Raw genomic sequence first — 18,830 nt, forward strand, 5'->3', positions numbered from 1 at the left:
ATCCCCAATAGGAAGAGTCCCGGTTCTAGATCTGGTTGTTCGTTGGTGATTTCTTTTAGCCAATCTTTGATTTTAAGCCAGTATTTTCGAACCTCTGGGCAAGACCACCACATATGGTAGTATGTTCCCTTTTTTTTTTTTTTTGCATTTCCAGCATATGGGACTCATTTTGGGGTACATTTTCGCTAATCTTGAAAGGGGTAAGTGCCACCTATAGAACATTTTATATGCATTTTCTTTATATGCTGCTGATTTTGTTAATTTGTGATTTCTATTCCATATGGTCTCCCAGTCTGATAATTTTATACTGTGTTCAATATATTTGACCCCATGCAATCATGCATCCTTTCACTACTTCTTCCTCCAATTCTACTTCCAGAAGGTATTTGTAAATTTTAGTGATTTTTTTTTATCTGGACCTAATAAAATCTTGTCTAATTGTTGTGGTTTCAGGTATATTCCGTGATCCTTTGTGTCTTTTTTATATTGGCTTTGTATTTGGAGATAAGGCCACCAGTCTACTCGTAGCCCTTGTTCTTGGAGATCTTGTATTGTTTTTAAGTTTCTATGACTATCTAATAGGTCTTTATATTTTAACATTTTGTTCAAATCTAAATTGTTTGGGTGAGTTGTCGCTTCCATTGTGGACAGCCATATTGGGATTTTTATGTAATGTTTCTTTTTAACTTTGATCCAGTTATTGATTAGCAAATCTCTAATCAAGTGTCTATGGAAATATTGTTGTTTGGTGGGTCCTGTATCCCACAGACAGGCGTGCCATCCTCTCTGCAGGTCGTGACCTTCTATAGTTAATATTCTTTTGTTCTTTAAATTGATCCAATCCTTTAACCAAACTAATGTTGCTGCACTATAATACAGTTCCCAGTTTGGCAATCCAAAACCTTCTCTGCTCTTTATATCTTGTAATAGTTTCATTTTTATTCTAGGTTTTTTACCCTGCCAAATAAATTTTGCTATCGTTTTATTAAAATTATTGAAAAAGGTCTTTTGTAATTTAACTAGAATGGTTTGGAACAGATATAGGAATTTTGGTAATATAGACATTTTTAGGCTGCTATTCTTCCTAACAATGACAATTGCATTTTGGTCCATAGTTCTAAGTCTTTTTTTGTTTGTTGTAGTAGCTTATTTTAGTTATTCTCCTTTATCGCCTTACAGTGTGCTGTCAACCATATACCCAAATATTTGATTTTTTCTTGTTGTTTGAAGTCTGAACACTCTTTCTAGTTCTATTGTTTGTAGTTCTGTTAATTTTTTTGCTAGAAGTTTAATTTTCTGTCCATTGATTTTCAATCCTGCCATGGCTCCATATCTTTCTAATTCCTTAATTAATGTTTGTCCTTTCTCTATTGGGTCTTCAATAATAAAAGCCATATCGACTGCAAATGCTTGCAGTTTGTATTCTTCGTTTCTAGTTTTCAATCCTTTTATTTCTGAATTTTGCCTAACTCGTTCTAATAGTACTTCTAATGACAATATAAAGAGCAGAGGATATAGGGGACAACCTTGTCAAACTCCTTTCTCTATATTTAAAGTTTGGGTGTTTTCCCCATTAATTATAATATTGGCTTTTTGTACCGAGTAAATTGCTGTTATAATATTCTCAAATTTGGTGCCGAAATTCATATCATAAATTTGCTGAATCATGAATTGCCAATTAAGGTTATCAAATACTTTTTGGGCATCCAAGAAAACAAAGGTTACTTGTTTCTCTGGGTGGGCTTCATAATATTCTAGAATGTCTATTATTATTCTTAAATTATTCCTGATTTGTCTGTTTGGGAGGAATCCATTTTGGTCTGAGTGTATATAATCATTCAGAATTTTCGTTAGTCTATTAGCAATAATAGTAGTGAATATTTTGTAGTCTACATCCAACAAAGAAATTGGACTATAGTTTTGTATCAATCTAGCATCTGTATCCCCCTTCGGGATTAGTGAAATTAGTGACTCCCTCCATGTGTTCGGCATCTTAGCAGATGTTAATATCCCGTTATATAAGTCCACCATTTTTAGTCCTACTTGTTTTTTCCCCTTTCTCTGTCTCTCAAAAAAGTGAGTTTATAGTAAAGTAGCATATTAAATATGGGCTTAGAATCTCTAAATACAGGAGAAAGAACAGTGAGTATGTTTACTGAGGTCACAAGATATCTTAAAACTGACTATTCTCATCTTTACGTCCAAATGAAAAAAATACGACAGAGTAAGGCCTGTAAAATTTATCATGACAATGTTGGACTTTGGAATTCCCTCTTTCTTTATGGTCACTAGCTTGCTTTCAAAATGGGCAAATAAAGATTCTCGTTTGAGAATCCTCTCCGTTCTTATGAAAGTTTTGGTTAGCTGATGAAAGCCCAACTGATTATCTCAATGAAAGTCTGTGAAAAAGGCCTTTGTGCTTGGATACAAATCACTCCTTTCCCACTCTTGTATCTGTTGTGGCCTCTTCCATGCACTGTTGCTCTTTACATGTGGGCTTGATATGAATCTGCTTTCACAAATCTTTAAGCCATTAGCAAGTTGGCTAATTCTTACAAAGGCCAGGACTTTCACATCAAATATGAAAGATAAGTACTGTGAAATGAATTCACAAAAGAGATCACAACCCGAGTAAATATTAATCCTCCTTTTCCAAAGGCCAATGCTTTGGCAACTGTTTAGGGACAGAGAATTTACCACACAGGAACTTAGTCCTTCATAAAATGCTCAGCAGGCTTCAAGTATTCAAGCACCATAGAAGACTTTGATGCCTCTGACAACTTGGAACTGACCAAGAAAGCTGAAATGTCAATGCTGATTATCACAAGACCTGACATTGTGACCCTAAAATCTCAACTTTTCTTAAGCTTTGTCGTTGTCTAAGCTTTGTTGTTAGTATAATGGGAATGGGCAATCATGAAGCATATGTTGGGAGAAAGTGAAGCTGCTTAAATTTTCTGCAAGATCGCACACACTGGTCAATAGATAGTGCAGAAGTTAAAAGCTCCATGTGGAATATGGCCCTAAGCTGAAACAATAAAGCATGATGTGTAGCTAGAAGGTACAACTAAAGTTCTTGGGTCATAGCCAACGTTTTTATTATTTTCTTGGCCAAGAAGGTGAGAACCAGATGTATATTTTTACAGGCAAATAGACCTCTCTAAGATGACCAAGCTCCATACAATATTTATAATATTTATAAATCTTTATAAGATTTGTTCTGGGATGAGAGGAGAGAGATCAATAAAAGTATGCATTGTATAAATCAATATAAAATGAAAATCCAAGTAAAATTTAAAAAAAAAACTTCTATAATGACTTATAGAAGTAACTATCACAATGCCCTATTATTTGTGAATAACTGCTTCACAAATTCCAGCAACTTCAGTCAACATGTCCAATAGAATAAGGTACTGGGAGTCTGACAACATGTGGAAAGTTACATGCTGGGCACCAAGGGGGGGAAGTATATTAATGAAGATGAAGTTATGAAAACAAAGCAAAGTCTCTGAATGCAGAAGTGTGTCTATAAATACTAGTGATTTCAAGGCAAAAATAGGAGAGTTATTCAGACTTTATTGTGGGCTTCTTGGAAACATTTGATGAGCCTATAGACAGGGGCCTGGAAGTAATAGCTCCTTGGTCAATTTCAGCAGGACATCTTTTATCTACCTATCTATCTGTCTGTCTATCTTTTATCATCTAACTATCATATTTATGGGGCAACCTATTTTATGGAGTAAAATCGGCAGACTCAGATACATAATTGGCAAATCCTTATCAACTTGATTCAGAATATCATCAATATCATGAAAAAAGCTTGACTACTTTCAAAATTTGACTTTTAGGTCATAATGTTGGTGCATGTGTAGCAAAAAGATCACAGAATAGCACCTGTATTACAATTTTATGAGAAATATTCAAAATAGTTGTCACCTGATATATTGCTGGATTCAAAAACAAATCTAAAAATCTTTTCATTTTCAAATTCTGATCTAACTTTAACATCTTATTTTACCAGCAGATCCAGCTTGTGTATTTTTTTTAACACCTGAACAGATTTCTTTCCCATCCTTTGAATGCAACTCAAAGAAATGGAAAAGGGAAAGTTAAGGGTTCTCTGCATCTTCACTAATATGTATACTGCAATAATTATGGTTGAAAAATGTAGAAACATCAGACTAATCAAGGTGTATAATACAATCAGTTCAAACACATGTTATGGCTAGGAATGTGTGGTCTAAGACAGTATTATTAATATTTGATATAGTGTTTGAAAAAGATGCACTTAAAGGCATATTTCATATTAGCATATTTTAATGCAACAACTGGTGTGACAAAATGTTATTTTAGAATAATAAAGTATAATAAATAATAAATAATAAAGCAAAGACAATGCCAACAGTAATAGGTACTTTGGGTACAATCCTAAAACAACTGGAGCACCACTTGAATACTGTCAGCATTGACAAAATCACCATCAGTCAATTGCAAAAGGCAGCTTTATTTGGAACAGTGACACTTTTAACACCATCGAACAACAAAATCTGCTTATTCTGAGTCCTTGTGAAGGATTCAGTAGGTGCATAAAAAACTGAATCCAAAAAAAGCTGAGTCTAAACATCTGACTGATTCTGCAACCAACCATAATAATACTCATTTATTATTACACCCAGCTTGGGCAAGAAGATTGCACAAACAGATGACAAACAATAATATAACACAGTCACCAAAATGATTCACTGGAACATTGTGAAATTGGTCAAAAACTCATGGGAACATAGAAGGGAAAAAGTAGTAGAAAATGAGCATTTTGTGGGATTTCCAAATACAAACTAATAAAGTTTTGGCTCATAGTACACCAGATATAGAAAGGAAGAAAGTATAGTTAATTGATGTAGCAATACCAGGAAATAATAGAAGACAAAAACAATGGAAACATCACAAAGTATAAAGATCTGAAAATTTAAATTGAAAAATTATGGCATAACTTGCTATGGTGATCCCAGTAGTTATCTACACATTGGGTGCCATACCAAAAAATCCTGGACAGACCTTAGAAAATCTGTGCATTAACAACATTTTCTTCTGTCAATTGCAAAACTATATTGCATTAGCCTGCACATATATTGCAATGATACATCACAACATCTTAGGCTCATGAGAACTTGATACGTATGAAGGTGAATATCACCTAAATTGGCAGCTGAGATTTTTCACTGTTGTGAACAGATTATAATAATGTATTTAATTTAGATGCCAACTAATTCCCAGTGACTGTGGAGCAGTTTATCTCTACCTTTCTGAAAATTTAATAGCAGTTCTTATTCTTTAAGGATTCTAAAGGCCTAATGAGCAATTATACATGTCTATTCAATCTAAACATTTGTTTATTTAAATTTACGACTGATACTGTACCAAATGATAATCATACTACAGTGCAAATGTTAAGCATTGATTATATGGCTGTTCCTTACAGTTCAGCAGGTCTGCTAAATCTACATAAAATAATTTGCCTACTAAATAAAAGAAGTGTGGACAAATCAGAAAATATTTCTGTTTCAAGACTGAAACAAAAATTGTATTTGGAAAGTTCTGCCAAACTATTTTAGATTGGTCATGGTTGGCCAAAATAAAATGCAGCACATTTTGGACAAAAATCTGAAAGGATCTTGGAATACTTCTGCAGGGCAAATAAGACAAGACTGGTACAGCATCCTTCAGCCACCACCACTGATTTCCCAATATAGTACAATGCGCTGGCAGGCCTGTCACCTATCTTCCCTGCCTCCCCACAACCATTGGGGCTGCAGTTCTGACCTGCTTTCAGCTCCTTAATATGATGATTAAGGATAAGAATCATCTCCCTGTCCAGGATATCACTCCATTGCACCAAACCCCCCCCCCCCAATCTTCCCAGAGCTTCCCCTTCTTTCTTTCCACTGCCTCTTGTCAACTGCTGCTGTGAAGGAAATCCCTCATCCTTGGCTCTCCCCCCCCACCCCCCCACCCCCAGTTATTCCTCTCAATTAACTTTGTTCTGGAATAACTGTTTCTATTTATCCATAGAACCAATAATTCTGTTTACAACAGCATGGTAAATATAATACATTTGCCATCTGACTTTTAAGGATGTCCACAAATTTTGCAAATTAACAAACGTGAAAAGGGAGAAGTCAGAAGCCAATAGTTCTTTTTATACCATTATTTTCTTTCTTCTTTAATTTTTTTTAGGTATTTTAACTTTCGCTAAATTTGCTTTGTCTGTTTTTTCCCTTTTTATCAACATTGGCGCAGTTCTCTGCTTGATAGTATTGAATGGCTCTACCATGTACAATATCCATTAGTGATGAGTTCCAAATCAAGTGTTGAAAATTGAGAGAGAAAGAAAAGTACTTGCTTGATGAAGATTTTTTAAAATACAACAGAGAGAGAGCTTTTATTAAGGCCATTCAAAGATATTAAAGATATCAGAAAGCTCAAACTGCCCAAGGAGCTGCTGATCCAGTTCTACAGAGAAATTATTGAGTCTATCATCTGCACCTCTATAACTGTCTGGTTCAATTTTGCAACCCAACAAGAGAGACATAAACTTTAAAGAGTAATTAGGACTGCAGAAAAAACAATTACTACCAACCTGCCTTCCATTGAGGACCTGTATACTGCACGAGTCAAAAAGAGGACTGTGAAAATATTTACAGACCCCTCACATCCTGGACATAAACTGTTTCAACTCCTTCCCTCAAAATGACACTATATAGAGCACTGCACACCAGAACAACTAGGCACAAGAACAGTTTTTTCTAGAACGCCATTACTCTGCTAAACAAATAATTCCCTCAACTCTGTTCAACTATTTACAAAGTCTGCACTACTATTACTATTAATCTTCTCATCACTCCTTATCACCCATCCCCTCCCACTTGTGACTGTATGACTGTAACTTTGTCACTTGTATCCTTATTATTTATATTGACTGTTTCCTAGTATGATTTGATTGCTTATTGTACCCTATGACTATTATTAAGTGTTGTACCTTATGATTCTTGACTCTTGACGAATGTTATCTTTTCTTTTATATATACTGAGACCATTTGCACCAAGACAAATTCCTTGTGTGTCCAATCACACTTGGCCAATAAAAGAATTCTAATTCTAATTAAACTAATACACTATCATTCACAGCATCTAAGATAGTATTAAAAAAATCAAAAAGTATTTAAAAATCAAAAAGAAAAGAGGAGTCTCTACATCTGGCTCAAACTTCTGCTGTATAATTGAGAAGTAGTCTGGCAAGTAGCTGCCAGACCACTTCCCAGAAGCCTTCAGACCTAGATAGTCACATCTACATGATTGGGTGGGAAGATCAATTTCACAAATTATTTGCTAAAGAACAGAAGCTGACTCTAGATCTAAATGTCTAGGAAAATTCTCAGTCATCCAGGTCATGGTTGTCACAGAGGTGCTTTTTCAAGAGGCAAATGGTTTTTCTTTGAAGATGTTTTGCTTCTCATCCAACAACCTTCTTCAGCTCTTTGAGACTGACTCTAGATATTGTTATTGTTGGTGAATTACCATTGTCATCTCTCTGAGCTTCTGGTATTGTAATGTTAGCCAAGAAACTACAATCAATTAGAGCATCAATAATAGATTTCATCTCTTCTAAACAAATCAAGAACCATCTAGGTCACTCCTGGCCTCTTTGTTTTTACACATTATTAAGCCCAAATTTCAATGGCTGGGGAACAAAATTATGTTGAATTGTAACAAAATGGAAGTAAATTTCATTTGAATTGTTTCTATTAACATAGTTAAAAAATGGTATACTCTGATAGAATTTTGAGCTGGACTGAAGCAGAAAACATACTGGCAGACAAGAATGCAGGCTTTTTATTCAGGCTGTTCATTAATGAAACAGGCTTTAATTTTAATCACATTTGGCTGAAAAACATAGCAACAAACTAATCGCTGCCCTGAATGCAGTATTTTGTTAATCTTAAATATATTTTTGATTTAATATTTTCTAATTATTCTGGCAAAGAAGAAGCGAGCTCCATATCTGACCATTATCTGCTACTTTTGATTTGTCTGTTATACAAAAATTCTTGTTGGAATTTCCTAAAACTTATTTAAAGGAAAAATTCAAGCAGACAAATGAGTTAAATGGGACTGTATTAGATTTTGAATCATTACATCACTTCTGTGATTAAAATTTAGATAAGCCAAATTATCACCCACTGAAGCTGGCTTCTATGCATCTCTCAATATTACTATAAGAAGACAATTTTGTTATTTATTCTCTAACTCTAATAGGTTGAAGAAGATTTTTGAACCCTTTATTTGACTGCTGGAAAGAACATTTGCTATCAATTAATGGTTCTAAAACTAAATACTTGCTTTTGCTATGAAACCAGCATCCTAAAATGGACTTCAGAAGGACAATCATGGAACAAATCAAATGCTTCAAGTAACTTGGTACTATTCTCTAAAAAAGGGTTCCCCCCCCCCCCCTCGGCGCCGCCCCCGGGAAAAAACCTCCCCCCTTTCCCCCCCCCCGTCTCCTTGCCCCCTCACTTTTTTAAAACCCACAAACCCCCCCCCCCCTTATCCCATTAATAATTATTAAACCCATTCTCTTTCTCCCCCCCCCATTTCATCCCCCCCAACCACCCCCCCCCCCAACCCCCCCCCTCTTTTCCCCTCCCCCCCCCCCCCCTCCCCCCCCCCCCCCCCCCCCCCTCTTACCCCTCCCTCCTCCTCCCACTTTCCCCCCCCCTCCCCCCCCCCCCCCCCCCCCCCCCCCCCCCCCCCCCCCCCTCTCTAAGATGCAATGGACTTTAACTTGTATGACACAAAGTGCCCAGTGGATTTCAAAATTACCCCAAATCCAGTTGCCCACATTAAAATGGGACTAAACAGTGTTCGGTGCACCAGTGAGTAAGAATTTTTAATCTTTGGTAAAATTAAAATGTCATTCTTAATTTTGGTAGATAAATTCCTCTCATTTTGTGGAAGCACACGTTAGGGAAGAAATTGCACCATTATGGTTTCTCTTTATCTACTATAAGCACAATGACTAACAATCATGCTGAACTAGAGCTCACACTGAGAACCCTAAATATAGATTGTCGGTCTCATCAGGAAGGATAATAAAATCAATCCATATAGGCATACAAATCTATAACAAAAGGCCAGCTGGGTACTTAGATCAGCTCAGTATTCCAAAATAACATAGGATTAGGATGATGTAATTCACACATTTCACTGTGCTCCAATTGGCAGTCTTCCAAAAAGAAGATATATGAAGATACCATATTCATAGATTAAATTTGCCTATGTACTTCTAGGACAACCAAAACAATAACCTGTATATTACTCTATTACAGCTCTGGCTTTCCCCCCCCTTTTCTTCTAACAATACTATAAAGATAAATTCTCAGATACAAAAAGGTTTTGCCTGATAGGAAATAAATCTGGCAGATTCTGCAAACATTTATCAATCAACAACTCAGTTACATCATTATTGCATAGATATGTCATGTAAAATGCATTCAAATGTACATTTGTTGTGATTACAGAACAAACTGGTAGGCAAATAAGGAAGAGGAGTTATGCTTGTCTGTCCATCTATCTGTCAAACGTACATAGTTGCGCGTCTCATAAGAAGTGACTATAACTTCTATAAGAATATAAGGGTCACTTGCAGGACTTTCTCTTTCTGGTTGTTTCAACCCATCCCATGCATGCTCTGGATGCCATCAGCTGAAGAGTAACAAGCTGGCAGAGCCTAGGAGAGCGGCCTTTTCTATCATAGCACCTACTTTCTGGAATGAGATCCTTCCAAAGATCAGATGGGATGCATCCCTGTTGTCCTTCTGTAAGGCCTGAAGATAAGACTCTGGCGTCCAAGTGTTGAATGGAGCCTCTTGTCTGGCTGTGTTGAATCTTGGAGTTTGGCTCTGAGATCTTTTTACTGGTTTCTATGAATGTTATATTTCTGTACATGATTTTATCGTTTTTAACATTGCAAGCCACCCTGAATCATATGTGTGAAATGGGCAGCCATATAAATCCAGTAAATTAAAAAAAATACTTCATTTAGTATATATCTTCTCCTCTACAATAAAATAACCAGGTTGGCCTAACACTTTTATGTGACTTTTTAATCCAATTAATGACAAAATCATCTTAAAAGGGGCTAAAAAAATTTCAGTACATGTCACATTTGACAGTCAAGACTGCCCGTATTATCTATAGATAGAAGAAGCAAGCAATAAGTGGTAAGAGAAAAGGAAATACTGACTTTTTAAGAATCATTATCTATAACTGTGGAGTATGATAAACCATAATTGTACCCTCTCAACATTTAAATGGCAGTTTTACTTTAAAATAACAAAGGAAACATTTATTAAATACTTGTAGAATGTTCTCACATTTATTTAAAATTAAATCCAAAACAATTTTTGCCTTAACCCTGTCTACTCCCACATTCCCAATATAACTCTCAGCCTGAAATGATTGCACATCACTGTGCTAGCCTAAACTGGGCTTATGCCATGAAGGATAATGTTGAATCATTTTTTTTAAAAAAAAGATTTTTATCCTGACTTTCATTTCTATCCAACTCAAGGCAGCGAACATACCAATGTTAAGAACCTCCTATTTTCCCTACAACAATAAACCTGTGAGGTAAGTTGGGCCGAGAGAGTGCAAGTGGCCCAAGGTCACCCAACTGGCTTTCACACCTAAGGCGGGAATAGAACTCAAGATCTTTTAATTTGTAGGCCAACACCTTAACCACTACAAGAAATTGTCTCTGCATCTATAACAAGTATACAATATGTACCAAAGTCAACCGATAAGCCTCATACTTACCCAGGTGACTGAGGGCATCTTTGTCCCAAGGCCAGGTGCCAGCACCAGCTAGCTCTTCTTGCACGGAGCTGGCAAAATAGATATTGAGGAAGTGTGTGCTGTTCAGCTGAAGGATCTCCTTAAGTTCCTTCATGCTCATATAGGCCCTGCAGAGTCGGTAGAGGAAAGAGGAAAATGTTAATAACTAAACAGATAAATCACAATAAAATTTAGTTCAATTTAAATCGAACATCTTCATGAGTGGGACACATGTGCTATATATAGGCTGATCCCCATTTAAACTCCAGCATTTAAAGGGAATTCAAGCAAAAGTTACAGGCTGGAAAAATCTCTTCTTGAATTTGGGAAGAGCTTGGGCCAGTCAGAACAAACAACAGTGGACTAATACATCATTACATTACACTTCGGGTGTTTTTTAGTTCCATGCGCTTCTATGGTTCAGAGAATTATCTCTTCTTAATGCAGATCTAGGGGCATCCAAACAATCCCTTGATTCAGCAGTGGCTTGAAATAAAATATTATGCACAATATAGTATTAGAGCAAGGAACAAAAAGGTTGCAACAGGAGTAGGATCCTATTAATTTTGTTACATCAAGGCTCCAGCTGTTTGTGCCAAAGCCTGGCCACAAGCTCTTCCCTTCTGATTTTAAGTTCCAGGTAGGATGTTTTATGTATCTGGGGACCCTATTTGGATTGAGGTCCATCATATTTAGAGTGTTATCTTTATTTTCTGTAGAGGGACTTTTCTCTCCATTGCCTGAAAGATCCACAACAAACTTTTCTCTATGTTTCTTTAATTTCATTACAAATCACTCTACAACTTTTTAAATTATTATTCCATAATAGCAAATAAAATTGAACACTTAGATGATGAAAAGTAGCATATTCCAGACACAACCAATAAATACAACACCGATATGCAATCAATAACCTTTTCATTTCATTTTAGACAACAACAACCAAGGCCTATGACATGCGCATCAATCGAGAATTTCCTTAAAGTTCTGGTCTTTACATACATATGCCTACCCAACTTGTTCATTCAGTATAATTTTACCAAATAAGGTTAAAACATACAAATTTACCATTGTTTCTGTTACATAAAGGGAGAAGTGGGGACTCTCTAACATGGAACCCAATCAATTATTTCCAAATTTTCACATTACATTTCCCATATTTTCCAGCTCTTTTTCTTTTCCATCTCGTCAACCGAGAAGCAATGCATCCAAAATATCAAGTTAAGCCATTAATGGATGAAGATCCATTTCCAAAAGCTTTTGGGGTTTGTTTTGATATTTTCTTACTCCCAATAAATATTAAAAAACAAAAATCCACAGCTTTTCAATTAAAGCTTTTCCCCTGTTTTCAAGTTGAGAAGTTAAAATTTCTGTATCACTGTAAAAAACAACAACAACCAGAATTCTCATTGCTGACCTCCCATTCTAATTTGCTGATCTCCCATTCTCGGAAGTTGTGGGAGCGCCATCACTTGAGACTTTCAAGAAGAGATTGGACTGCCATTTGTCAGAAATGGTGTAGGGTTTCCCACTTGGGAGATCCTACAAGGTCCCATCCAACTCTGATTATCCCTTATCTGTTAGTATCAGGTTTCAGTTCCTGTGCAACCACAGGTTTGCAATGTATCAGAGAAATAGCAAGAGGGGAATGAGATCAGAATGAACTCAAATAAAATCGAGCAAATAAAAATAATGCAAACACTTCTGATAAGCAACAGCAGCAATACTCTTGACAATGGAGGGAGGGGAATCATAACTTGCTTTTTGTTAACTATGGCAGGTCACCAGAGCTGCTTTTAATCTTCCTACCAGTCGTGTTTGAGCCAGACTGATGTAGCAACCAAGGCATCAGACTAGAAACTGGGAGACTGGGAGATCTAGGCCCATTTTAGGCACAAAGCCAGCTCAGTGACCTTGGAAGCCAGTCCCTCTCTCTCAGCTGTAGGAAGCAAGCCTGGGCAAACCACTTCTGAAAAACTTTACCAAAAGAATTGTAGGGACTAGTCCAGGCATTGTTTTACAGTATCCTTTCCCTGCCACGCCTACCAAGCCACGCCCACAGAATCGGTAGGTGACGTGACATTTAGTTATTTAGCATAGCAAGCATAAAGGTTTAGGGGGCTATAATCCAAATAACCAATCAATATTATCTGTTATGCGTGCATTATTAGGGGAAGGGCAAAGGGTTAAATGGGACCATCCTCTAACTATAAGAATTGCTGTTAGATTGTAATCAGGGCCTTGGTTCCTTTCAAGTCCAAGGTCCTTATATCTTGGTACCAAAATAAAAATATAATTTTGTATCACATCTTGTGTTCGGTGACTTATCGGCTTTGAATCAAGCAAGAGCCCAGTTTTGGGGACAACTCTTGCTTATCACGAAGTTAATGTAACATCTGGTTTGGCTCTGAATTAAATTGTGGAACTGGGTGTGATCTCTCATCAGAGTGAACTTAACAATCCTGGTGATGAAAGCTTATGAAATGGGATCAGGCAGGGATTTCAGTTCAATTCTTTGGTCACTCATTAACCTATTTTCGGTGAAATAATTATAAAATGGAGAGTGACAAGATATACTGATCTCAACCTCAGGGATGAGTTGTCTTCTGATCCAAAAATCTTCCCCATGTCTAAAACAGTATATATTAATAGGGAGCTCAAAGCATTTTTATTGCTATAGAAAGGTTACCCCTTTCTATAGCAATTTGACTATATGTTGACTATTTCCTAGTATGATTTGATTGCTTATTGTACCCTATGACTATTATTAAGTCTTGTACGTTATGATTCTTGACTCTTGACAAATGTATCTTTTCTTTTATGTACACTGAGAGCATTTGCACCAAGACAAATTCCTTGTGTGTCCACTCACACTTGGCCAATAAAGAATTCTATTCTATTCTATATCTATTCTCACAGATGAATGGAAGACAAGCAAAACAAAAGATGTGAATGTATGTCTTATTCCTACTCAATAGTTGTTAACTCCTACATGTTCTGAAGAAAATTAATAAAATAATCAGTTGCAAAACAAATAGGACTGTTCAAAACAGGCTTTACAGAATAAGAAGCTCCCAATGATACTTTTTGTTCTGGTAATTTCTCACCTATGTGAAACAGATGATTTTGTCAAGAGATTCACTAGGGCTCAAAAATGTATTTAATTAACTTAGTTCCTTGAGAAAATGATGCTAACTACATTATTTTTAATTAAGAGGAAATAAAAGAATTTGACTACAATATAGCTGTTTTAGTCATTGGGAGTCAGGCGCCATATCAATTTATTATCACGGATGGCTGCACAGTCAGCTGATGTATAGACTGAAATTGGCCTTTTTATTCACCTATCTAGTCCTTTCCAAGAACAAGAAGATGCTGTTGTTTGATGATGTTAAATGTATCTACAAAAATTAGACAAATGCGTGCATTAATACATTTATACACACATGCAAAAAAGTTGCTAGAAATTTGCTTGAAAAATCCACAAGAAGTAAATTATATTCTGAGATAAACCTTTCAACTGTAACTTTGAATGGCCTGTAAGTGATGTCACAACTGCCAAAAACCCATTCCCACTCTCTTTTGCATCTGGATATAATTTTAAAACAGAAACAACATTAATTACATATTCTTGACAGACTCCGAATTCCGTATCCTGAATTCAAAGTCAGGGATCCCTACTTCCATTTGCAAATGGCTCCCTTGAAATGAATTGCCCCTTCAAAAAATCCAAAGTCTCCCAATCGCTGTCCTTAAGGGAAGAAGCAGCAGGTGTTCAGCCTACATCCTTCTTACTCTTTGGGGAGTCATCTAAAGTAAGAGGATGTGAGAGATGGTGGGAAAGAAACCGGGAAGGAGAATTCAGTTTAGGTGAGAAAAGGTAATATCACCAGAAGGAAGCATTTCAAAGAGATTCCACCGTAATTGACTCACTATTAGTTAGTCAAGAAATATACTCTTTCATTTTTTTTAATATTATGTTTTTGCCTCAGTATTAAAAAAGCCTTTCTGTAATTCATGCAGTTCTCACTTGTGTTTGACAGTTATGTGAGGCTTGGCAGAAGAAACTCATTCTATCTTTCCTACATATAGATTTATTTCCCCAGTACTATGGAACACTATGTAACAAATCCAGTAACTGCTACTATAGATTTTCCCTCACATGTACAGGGCTATAAGAACAAGGGAAACAAGAACATGTTTGTATGAACAGAAAACGTGTGGCATATACACGTACAACCACTGAAGTCGTAAGATTTTTATTTATACGAAAGCTTCTGATTATGCAGCTACCTAGAAATGCCCAAATATAGGTTAGGTTCTGCCTGAGCCATCTTTTCATGCCAATACCAATTAAAAAAAAGAGTGAAGTAAGGTTGTATACTTGCCCTTCTCTTTTTAAATGTTTATATTAATGCCATAATTAAAGCTCTTGAAAACACTGCTCAAATTGGGTAATCAATCTATCTTACTACTTATACAGTACTAAATTCACCAAAGTTAGTAGCGCATTAAAGTAAATACAATTCACCCAAAAGCCACCCAGCTGTATTTTTGTTATAGTACACTAACCCTAAGTCATACATAAGACTCGGTAATTTTTTTAAAATTTCTGAAACTATGATGAGCCATACAGGCAGCCAGAGGATATTGATAAGGGGAAAAAAGACACAAGCAGTTATATTAATCCATTATGGGAGCAGCTCTTCTTGGCTGGTCTGCTCTTAGTGAGGAATCTCAATAAGGCCAGAACCCAAAATTATTTAAGGCACACTTGAGATTCCTACTGTATTGAAAGTGTCAACTCTCTGATACATCAAAGTATAACTGAATTCTTGTATCAGACTTGGTTTGTGGTGATGCTCTGGAGACTAAGAGAGGCTTAGCAGTAATTTTGAAACTCCTGAGCAAGAGTATTCTGAAGATGTGCAAGAGGTGGCTAAAATCTGTGTTTAACCTTAAGGTCTCAATAGAAGCTGAATCTTCTAACATACAAGCTCCTGGTGCATGACGCATGTATAAAAGGGGCAAAGTTTGTGGTACAATAGTGTAAGTTCACTGAATCATGCCTCCCCTCCCCAGCAACACATTTGTATATACTGATGGCCATAGGTCCAAACCCAGACATGATTCTTCCAATAACTTTATATGTTATAGAAGTTAAATAAAAGGGAAGATAGGAAGGAACTGCAGGACCTCTTTCCCTCCTATAATATTTATGTTCTTCCAATATTTCCTTTTAGGATTGCCCAGAAAATGAGAATCAGAATCATCATAAAACAGAATCCTGCAACCGCCAACTCCCTTGAGCGCTCTAAAAGAATATAGATTACTGCACACTAGCTATCATTGATCAAAAAATGAATCTTCTGCAAGATAACTTCAAAGAGCTCAATTGAGTAATTGTCTGCAAGTGCATTTTTTAAAAAAGCCAGTTGCTTCTTTTTATCCTTCCGCTTCCATTTGAGTAGCAATAGCACTTAGACTTATGTACCGCTTCACAGTGCTTTACAGCTCTCTCCAAGCGGTTTACAGAGTCAGCATATTGTCCCCGACAATCTGGGTTTTCATTTTACCAACCTCAGAAGGATGGAAGGCTGAATCAACCCTGAGCCGGTGAGACCCGAACTGCCAAACTGCTGGCAGGCAGAAGTAGCCTACAGTACGATGCACCACCGCGGCTCTTGTAGTTAGCATACATGTCTCTAAAAGTAGCACACATGTCACTCAACTCATCTGCTCTCATACACAATTGCCCAAAACAGTTACATTTATTATGGAACTCAAAGGATTTATTGTAGAATAAGGGGAACTTCAAAGCCATGATATAATGGAAGAGTTTGTTAGTCCACGTCTCAACTGCATTGCTTCTACTGTTGTTATCCAGATCTGAGAAAATAACCTTCAAAGTCACCTGGAATCCAGCCAAACCCCTCAGTCTCCAAAATTAGATCAGATTCATTTGTTCCTCAACTTATCAAAGGGAGCACACTGCATCTATTCCCAACAAGGATATCTTTTATGGCCATACAGTATAGATTAACCATGTCCAAAAACCTACTGAGAGTTATGAAAGAACAGGGCTCTTGTATAAAAAGGATATACTATTCAACACTCCCTTACATGCCCCTGAGAGGCTAGGATCTTCAAAAGTCAAAACATTTAACTCTGCAAATTAATTGGCTTAGATCCAATTCTAGAAACTGTAAGTAACAGTTTAGTAGTGCAGTTTCCCATTACTGAGCATTTCTCCTCTGGAATTCTTCTCTTCTTCCAGAAATCAAGGTGTTGTGTTGCTTCAATTGTATCCTTTCCTGCCAAATAAGCAGTGGCTTTATCACCCTTTTGACATATAACCAGCTTACTTTTCTCCCTGCTTCTTTCTTTGCTGCAAAAAGTTAAAAGGTGAGGGATGAGGACAGAGGCAGGTGATTGAGGGTAATGGGAGACTCCTGCTTCTGGCACTCTGCTTTTAGGCTGCATGTAGAAAGGAATGGCTGGTGCAATTAGAAGAAGGTAATAATAGTTGCATCTCACTTACTTTGGTCAAGTCATGTGAGGGAATTCACTGAGAAAGCAATTATGCTTGGAAGAGTTAACAGTAAAAGGAAACCAGGCCACCAAAGAACAGGGTGGCTGGACACCATCAAAGCTGACAACAGCCACAGCACAGAAAAACACAAAGAAGTAGTGCAAGATTGAAAGATGTGCAAAGACCCAGCTCACAGAATCGCCAAGAGTCAGGCACAACTGAATGGATAACAACATCAATAACAGTTGCTCAAGATCACATATTGAAGCAAAAATAATAACAACAATTAGGGAACAAAGCCACTGGCCACGTTCAAGGGCCAGAGCTATAAGAAGTGATCAGAAATTTTATTTATTTATTTAGCATGTGGCAAATACATGAACTTATAGTGGTTCAAATGTTAATGTCCAGTCCACCCAGCCGATCAGAAGTAATTAACTTGGAAAACAAGCAAGACCTCGATTCAGAAAACCAGGAAGCACCAAGTATCCTGAAGCAGAAAATCTAAAATTTTGCCAATTTACAAGTATCTTTAGATATTAACAATTGACAGCATTTCTCAACCGAGGCACCTTTGGGATTTGTGGACTTCAATTCCCAGAATTCTTAGCAAGGACTACATTATCTGGGGAATTCTGGGAGATGAATTCCATATATCACAAAGGTACCAGATTGAGAAATACTGCAATAATCATTCCTCCCTCCCTCCCTGATGAAATACCTTTTACTTTAATATATTAAAAAATAATCACAATAAACCTTAAAGTTTTTACCTCTCATGCAGTAAAGATATTTTTCCCCTTAAGTGATTGCTTTGGCTGTTGGTACTGGAATGATAAGAATTCTTAAGTCAAGGTGTGTAGGTAATACTAACAAGAGCAGTGCACTGCAGGGTCTCCTGCTTGGGCGGGGGGTGGGGTGGACTAGATCAGCGGTCGCCAACTGGTGGGCTGTGAGAAAATTTTGGTGGGCTGCAGCATGCTGAGGCCGGGAGGTGGGGAACTCCTGCAGTCTCCCTAGCAAACCCGTGTTGTGGCTACTGCCTCCTGCCTCAGCACATCAGGGAACCAAACAGCAGTGGGAAGAGCGCGGACCTCCTGAGCTGCAGGAAGCAGCTGCCCTCAGGTGAAGATGTTTGTGAGGGGAAGGCTCGACCCCCTCTTCCTCCTCACCAGAAACGCTCATATGGTCAGTAGGAAGGAGGAGGCTTGTCGGGGGCCAGAGGGACGGTGAATGCTTTGTGTAGCGCTTCTGGCGAGGAGGGAGAGAAACTCCCGGGGGAGGGGGGTTGCAGGAGATCGCTCCATCCCCTCGCAGGCCAGGAAACACCCGGGAAGGGCTCTGATGCCACGATCTCGCACATCCCTACCCTCAGGAGCTGAGAGAAGCTCCTGAGCCTCCCCCT

General features: G+C 37.4%; 1 protein-coding gene across 1 annotated transcript in view; it reads right to left on the minus strand.

Annotated features, from left to right (window-relative positions):
• Positions 1–18,830, minus strand: part of PAPPA2 (pappalysin 2) — a 169,967-nt gene that overhangs the window by 119,290 nt on the left and 31,847 nt on the right. The window contains exon 3 of the mRNA XM_087960905.1: positions 10,876–11,021. Within this exon, the coding sequence (XP_087817031.1) occupies positions 10,876–11,021 (146 nt within the window). The remainder of the gene's footprint in view (positions 1–10,875; positions 11,022–18,830) is intronic.

Source organism: Notechis scutatus, chromosome 3 (genome assembly GCF_049901735.1).
Source record: "Notechis scutatus isolate UNSWTSFEM ecotype Mainland chromosome 3, rNotScu1.2, whole genome shotgun sequence".
Lineage (NCBI taxonomy): Eukaryota > Metazoa > Chordata > Lepidosauria > Squamata > Elapidae > Notechis > Notechis scutatus.